This window comes from Seriola lalandi, unplaced genomic scaffold (assembly GCF_002814215.2).
Source record: "Seriola lalandi dorsalis isolate HSWRI2012SDOR001 ecotype SW California unplaced genomic scaffold, Sedor1 jcf7180002051954, whole genome shotgun sequence".
In the NCBI taxonomy this organism is placed as follows: domain Eukaryota; kingdom Metazoa; phylum Chordata; class Actinopteri; order Carangiformes; family Carangidae; genus Seriola; species Seriola lalandi.
Window position 1 is genome coordinate 134,034 of NW_019522507.1, and position 7,995 is coordinate 142,028.

At 42.5% G+C, this 7,995-nt stretch overlaps 1 protein-coding gene across 1 annotated transcript in view; it reads right to left on the reverse strand.

The window, feature by feature from the left end:
* Nucleotides 1–1,190, reverse strand: part of lrrtm4l1 (leucine rich repeat transmembrane neuronal 4 like 1) — a 57,062-nt gene extending 55,872 nt beyond the window's left edge. The window contains exon 1 of the mRNA XM_023399460.2: nt 682–1,190. Within this exon, the coding sequence (XP_023255228.1) occupies nt 682–685 (4 nt within the window). The 5' untranslated portion in view covers nt 686–1,190. The remainder of the gene's footprint in view (nt 1–681) is intronic.
* Nucleotides 1,191–7,995: the final 6,805 nt, after the last annotated feature.

Here is a 7,995-nt window from a genome sequence, read left to right on the forward strand (position 1 = left end):
GGAGGAGGCCGAAGGAGGAGGGGGTGCGGTGGGGGGGCCACAGAAAACAGACACATCTCAACACTAGGATTCGGACATTTAAGGTCAGGGTGGGATTGTGTGAATGAACTTGTCACTGCAGCTCCAACAGCAAAGACGTTATCTGACACATTATGCATTATTTAGCCTCTGCTTTGCATTGTGCACCAGCAGACACACACACACAAACACACACACACGCATCCACGTCGGTCGACATCACTTACACATTGTAAAGGTGAGGACATTAATGTCTCTCTCCTCCCTCCTTGATGTCCAGGGGCATGAACACTCCCGCCTGCAGTATTTGTTATTCAAATTCATGAACAGAGAGGGAACACCTCTCAGTGCTGATGATGCTTTAAACTACAAATAATACAGAGTCTGTCTGAGGAAAATCTTAGCAGAGAAAAAAAAGGGGGGAAAAGAAAACAGCCTACTGCAGATGTCAGCTTGCTGCGCAGGAATAAGCCGCGAAAATATTTGGAGGAAATTTACTAAACATCCACACAGTCACAGATGCGCCAGAGGAGAGAAAAAAAAACAAGCCTTTCTGTTACTGTACAGACCACAAGTGCTCTCAACTACTAACAGTGATTATTCGCAGACTCCTGGAGCCTCCATCCAATCGATTCTAAATGAGACAGTCCTCCACTTACTTACCCATGTTGTCTCATCGGTCCGTTCCCTCCGTCCTCCGTAGCGCAATCCGCAGCACAGATCACGACTTCCTCCGTGTAGCCTTTTCCTTCCCCGCACCTGGAGAGCCGTGGAGCTATGCGCGCCTCTCACTCGACGGGTGACTCACCTGCCTTCATTCTAAAAAAAAAAAAAATTAAAAATTAAATAAAATAAAATAAAAAACTGTCGCTCGATTATAAAAAGCTTTTAAAGTTTGCGCCCATGCTTCCTCGACGCAGCTCAACTTTCCAAACCTGTCTCAGAGAACTGTGCCATCAAGCCCGCAAGTTGGAAGTCAAATAAACGCCTGGCTCTACAGGGTTTTCTCACCCGAGAGGAACATAGTCAGTGTCGGAAAGGGTTGACCGCGACTAAACAGTCACGCGTTGGAAAAAGTTAAAGGTGTGGGAACGAGCTGGATTGAGCCGCGGGGATCGGTGCTGTCGCCGGCGGAGGCGAATGTCCTCTGCGCAAACATCCAGTGGAGCAGCGGAGACGCCAGGCAGCGATCACAGCCAAGCACGGGCACTGTCAGGGACCCCTGTGCAGTGCACTGGCGAGCAGGTTTCCCGTGTGCGCGCCCGGCTGCGTGGAGGAGCGTGTGCAGGCGCGCGCATGTGGGAGAAAGAAAAGGAGAGAGAGACTTTGTGTGTGTGTGTGTGTGTGTGTGTGCGAGAGAGAGAGAGAGAGAGAGAGAGAGCATTCAATGCAGTGTTTAGCAGCTGCAAGCAGATTTGGTCAAATCAGAGATTTGCTTTTGTTTTCTCGTTGATCTGCTTCATCCATCTTCATCACCACCAACACAAACACAGCAGTGCTGGAGCCGTCTCCCCCTTTACCATGCTTTTCTTCCATAAGTCCATTATGCAGGTGTGGTGGAGGATATGCTGAGGGCTATATGTGGTGATCATTATATCATGAGTGGGAAGCCTGCCTGATCCCACCTCATGTTGCATAATTATTGCAGATAGCAAGGCTAAATGCAAGGTTTCTATTGGAGCGGGGAGGCTGTTGGACAGGTTTCACCTCATTTTTGAAAAGCATTATATCGTAGTGAAACATTTCAAACTCTCTAATTACGGAGCACGTCACTGCCCAAACAAGAATTTCGCAATATATTTTTGATTTTATGTGATCATAAATAGCTGTGATTACGCCTTTTTGGCAATAACTAAAGTCCCACTGCAATAACATCTGTCTCTAATTTGAAACACTCAGTTGAAGTTATATCCTCAGTCCATAACACTTTCAAATGTTTGATTTAGTCCCACCTTCTCTAATCATTTCAGATTGTGATTAATTCCTGGAGTGGTGTTAGTCATCCAGTTGGTACTTATCTCAGATGATTCAGACACAAGAGATGAAGAACGATGATAAATTTAAAAAATGTTCCCATTTTAAGAAACAGCTCCGGCTTGACTTGACTTTCGATTTAGCCTTGTCACACTATGTAGTCACTTATTGAAAGTTTTATGGCAGCACGACATTGGAAGTATGTGCTTCAAAGTGATGATAAATGCAGTCTTCATTCCGGCTCTTGTTTTTTTTTATTTTTTTTTTTATTAATGGCCATAATTTGGGAGTGAGAAGTTTGACAAGCACATGTATGGTTATTAGGTTTGGGTGTCCACTTACTTTTGACCATATAGTATATTGCTCGTTATCGCTGCTTTCATTGAATTCTCTATGACAAGCCAGACAGCTTAGGCTACTTACCAGAGGGCAGATTGTTTAAAATGCAAACCATCTCTTAAAGAGCTTCATACTCTTGAAAGAAAACTCTCTCTCCAGAAGAGACTTCTCTTTAATATTGTAATTATCTGACTTTAATCTCTTTAGCCACTTTTCAAAAGCAGTATCCACGTTTAACAGAAAGCCACATAAGAAGGAGAAAGAACTGGAATCAGCTCTATACAATCTGAGCAGCAGATATATTCTGACCTAACTAGCTGTTTGTTCCTGCTGTGGGCGAAACAGCTGCGGTATCAGGGATTGAGTGGTCAAACTGATGGTATCACAATAATCTTTTATGGGTCAGCGCTCCTTGGAATGTCAGACCTATTCTGTTTTTTTTGGGGGGGGATTTCACCTTACAAACCAACCATGTCTCCTAGAATCTCCTCCAGGTCCGACCTTTCCCATCTTTATATGTCATAAAAGTGCGATTAGAGAGCATTAAAGCCTCTGCTGCATTGCCTAGAATTTTTCACATTTCTTTAAAAAAAAAATGCATCTGGTTATAACATTTTGTGAAGTGAAGCTCAGACAGGCAAGACACTTGAGAGCGGGATTGACAAGAGCCATGAAATTCATTTAACAAGCACAGGGAGCAGTCTGATTGGAGGTGTGACGGTGGCCCGGTCGCCTGGAGCCACAGTCACAAGAAGGCGGAGCTGTAATTCAGCAAAGCTATGGAGACCCCCCCCCCTTCCTCCCCTTCCTCCCCCTCCTCCTCCTTGACCACAGACAGAGCCTTGATGTCAGCGGTGAGAAGGAGGAGGGTCGAACTGCAACCAAGTGCAGTGAAGAGATGTCAGGTAAGGACAAGAGGGAGGATGCAGTGATAACACGGGGGGGGGGGGACAGGTGAGCAAGCGGAGGAATATCAGGCTGGAGACTTTATCGTTTGAAATTCAGCTTCATCGGTTAATGCTAGAAAACAAATCATATCAGATTTTTCTCATTTATCTTCGTGATATGTAGCCATGCAAAACATCACATCATCAGTCATTTATGCATTTTCATACTGTAAATGCCATGTTTTTGTTCAAGTGACAAAGCCCTCATATAGTGTGAATTATGACTCTTGTCTAATGGGAGCACAGGAGGAAAAGACAACTACTGCAACAGGAAATGTAATCATGTTCAGAAGCAATGTTTTGTTTTAAACAAATGAAGCGTGGCATTTATTAATGGCAGCAGACAACTCTCACGCCAGAGAACAGGGTTCGCATCCGTGGTCCTGCACTTCTGCTGAGGTTAGGGAAAGATTGCGGTTCTGGTTGCATGTTAATAAACACATTGTGCCTGAAGTCACTGTGATCTTTTTCGGATTTAAACCAGACCAGGAACATTCCCTCACTTTACCCAAGTGCTTTGACACGTTTATTTATACTTGAAAAGATTAACAGTAACAGTGTGTTACATTTAAACTGGCCTGACTCAGTTGAAACTGGTTTTCAGCGGGCTCCTGTTCTGCAGCACAGTAAAAAAGAATGATGTTACAGTTAAAACAGAAGCAACACAACAATGCAATTGCATGTGTGTCCTTCCCAGGTAAATTATTTGTGTAGTTCTGAGAAGTCAAGGTGTTAGAATGTGAAACTGCGGTATAGCGGTGAGTCCAAAGGGGATGGTTACCATGGATCTTAAAGGCTCTGTTGTGCTGTCTTGCAAAAGGTTCAATAGTTTTCTCTGTGGTGAGGGACCAGACAATAGAATATTGTCGAAAAATAATTACATGAAGGTCTGAGATGGTATGAGTGAGATGTGGGCTTGATCCTATGAAAACATACAATTTCTGGTGGAGCTTCTTTGTTAGATTATGAATGCGGCTTTGATAAATAAGATGTGAATCCAGGAATACCCAAAAGATATAGATGCGAAGGTTAGTGCTTCATTTGTAAAATGAATAGGGTCAGACATGGATACAGGTTTCTTAGCGGAATGGAAATACTTTCTTCTTTCTTGAGATTGATGCTTGATTGTTTTTTTTCAACCTGTATTGTAGACACTGAAGCTCAGAAGAGAGTTATGACTTTATGACATTTATATTCACATTTACTAATTTGGAAGATGCTATTATCCAAAGCAACTAACAAGTGATGGGCAAGACTAAAGCCTCAGTGCAGTAGGAGACCTTGGTACAAGTACTAACTACTACATCAATTCAATAAGTGCAAGTGAGAGTGCTAGAAATGTTAGGATTTTGAGGTCTCAGGAAAGGAGGTGCTCTCGGAAGAGATGAGTCTTCAAGAGATTTGTGAAGATAGAGAGGGACGGCCCTGCACTGATAGCATTTGGTAGCTGGTTCCACCATCTGGGAATCGCAGACGAGAACAGTCTGGACTATCATTGCCTTGTGTGCAGGGATTGAAGTAGTGGCAGAGAAGGAGAATAAACCTGTATGATTGAGTTCAAGTAGATGGGTGCAAACCCAGAAGTCTCTGAAGCTAAGCATTAGTGACTTGAATTTGATATGGGCGGCCATGGATAACCAGTGTAGGTCGATGAGTAGCGGACTGACATCTGGACCAGACGGGCATTGAGGGTTTGAGTCATAAAGAGAAATTACAGTGTCATTAGCATATAATAGACTTCCAGAGTATTTCCACACATTGGGAATGTCATTGACGAAAGAGTCAACCATTTGGAACTTAGCATCTTGTAGTATCTTAGCATCTGCAGACATGATTGATCGGGTAGAGCAGAAGCCATATTAGAAGTCAGAGGTTATTGCTTTCAAGATAATTGTTTAATTGGTTAGAGAGAATTTTTTCAAATGATTTTGATATGACTAGGAGAATGGATATTGGCCTGTATTTCAGAACATGAATTTAATCCTTAGATTTAAAAACAAGGATAATTTGAGCAGTTTTCCAGATGGAGGGAAACTATAAATGTCACAAGCACAAAGAGGTCGAGGGATCAGAAAACTCATTCTGTGTTGTCTCAGAGGAAGAGAACTGGAGGTAAGTGGGAGAAGATGTCACTTCAGGTGAAAGGGTAAAAGGGAGTATCACCAGCACTAGCCCTTGCAATATTTTTCAGCTTCTGTGATAAGAGTACCTTGTAGAGAAATTTGAATATTATTCTTCCTTTCCTTCTCATTTTCACCACTTTAAACGTCTACCATAATGTGCTAGGATTAGAAAATAGACCACCTTAGCCTTGCATAATTCAGTTGTGCATTTGTTTTTAATCTATATGAAATGTGTTTTATTCTCCAAGGTTTTTGAAGATCTGTGTATTTTGAGAGCGAGCCTTCTGCTTAAGCAGTTTCAGAATTCACCCATGGTAGTTTCATTTGTTGAGATTGTAACTTTCTAGGCAGTGGTTTAATTTTTGCGTGCTGTCTCCACTTTGTCAAATAACTGAGCCAGAATCTGTTCTGGAATTTCAAGTGACAGTTACTTGCTTCAATCAATAGCTCTAATATCAGCATTTAAAAGAGGTTTTGAATGAATGCGGCAAGTGTGGCTTCTCAGGGTTTTGAGAGTTTTTATTACAGCAAAAATAACGATATCGATATCATATTATGATATCACCCAACAAGCTCTTTTGTTTTTTACCAATTTTAGGACATTAGCGAACTGTGATAGATAAACACTTGCTCTGACATTTGGGGTGGTGTAGATGACAATAATTATAACTGCATGTTGACTGGACACCATCTCTACTATAAAAGGTAGCTTGCTCCCAAAAAATATTCCAATTCTTGATAAAAGCCAAATTGTTTAATACATAGAATAACTGCAGCCAGGAGTTTAGAGAGATCAGCCAACTAAAGCGTCCGATACCTCAGCCGATCGAGGGATTAGGGTCCTCAGATGAGGCCGGAGTTCCCACAGATTCTGAGATCATTAAAAGATGGTCAAACTGGGTATGCAGTGGGTCACTACAGCTTTTTGATTTTAAATATTTGTGATGTGTGCAGCAGAAGCTTGCATTGAGAAGACGTCGTCACTAGACAGCGACCTGCCTGATGATGAACCTGTCCGATAACAGAGTAGATGGAGGATGTCAGACAGAGTGGGGCTGGAGCTCCTCATGGTTCTGGTGTAAAGAGCCATATGGAGTGCCGAGCCCCAGTGCAGGAGGAGGGTCCAGGAGGAGGGTCCAGGCACAGCAGGTGGAGGGACCGGGGGCAACAGAGATGCAATCATCTTCCCAGGCATCAGAGATGGAAGAGGAAATTGGGAAGTCCTGCAGGTCGAGGATGTTGTATTTGTTCTCCAGTTTAATGTTAAAGTGAGGCGGTGCATGAGAGGAACGCCTGCTTCTTGCTGCGAGCACCAACCAGGGACCAGGTCTTGTGATTGGATGGTGTGGAGCTGACCAGGGCTTTAGGATTGGTCCCAAGCTGTGTCTAGGAGTCATCAGGGATGGTGACCGGCATCACCATTGGGGCAGTGAGCCGGAAACAAGGATCAGGGGTATCAGGCACTTGGCCAAAATTTGTGTTGGACTGTGTTGGACCAAAGATGATGGTGTCCATGAACTTCTCTGCTTCGTGGATCTGGTAAAACTTGAAAATTCTTCCCTCCACAGAAATAAAGAAGAGGCCAGTACAGGTCTAAAAAGTGCATCAAATTTTAGCAACCAGTTGTTGATAGCAGCAGCTGCAGGGAAGTCATAGACTCTTAATCGTGTGGACTCTGACCCAGAGCCCACAGCAATAAGTTTTAGCAGAGGTGATGCAGATGATAAACAGAAAAAGAAAATCAAGCAGCAAAACTTACCGACATGGGTCCACAAAGCAGACCCATTGCAGAGTTTAGGTATAAGTTTGCAGTCTGTAGTTCGTTTGGCACTCTGTGTCTGCATTCCACGTTGCTTAGTTAGCACCAGATGCTAAAAGTGCTAAAAACAAGCCAGATTGTGGCTTTTGCTTTGTTGAAAGGTATGGATAAAAACCAAGGCCAAGCCAAGATCTAGAAGTATTCCGTAAAAAAATAAAATGGGTTAGATGTGACTTAAAGATGCCTGACAGATACACAAAACGCTGACACATGCGCATCACATAGGGAGGATGTTTTTCGTCACTTTTGTCACTGCTACACAACTGAAGATTTAACGTTTCACACACTCACCCACATCATCATTTCATGTTCAGTTTCTTTCATTTACAGACACTTTGAGTAAATAAAACAGTTTGTTTGGTTTACAGTTTGTTTATTACCATTTTTGACACCAGACTGTTCTCTACATGAAGAATACACATTTAGTTTAGAAGTGTACAAGTTTGTTTAATTAAGGTATTTTAATTAATTTCTCTGTCTTTGAGTTAACTGACAGTTGAACTCTACTTCCTGCTCCGGCAGAATAGATTCTGTTTATTTCTTTAGACTATATTTGTTTTTAATACTTTTGTTTTGGATTAGATGCCAGATAATTTAAAATGAGAGTGTAATTGTAGTTGGAAGCGTTTGTTTGTGTTACCCCTTAGTTTCAAAATGATGTAATCAGCAGTGCACACTATGTGTTGCCCTTTGTGTTGATGTCTTTCAGCCATAATCAGTTTTTTCTATGTTAATATTGTCTGGGTTCTGTTTCGTTGACCTCTTTCACTGGCCC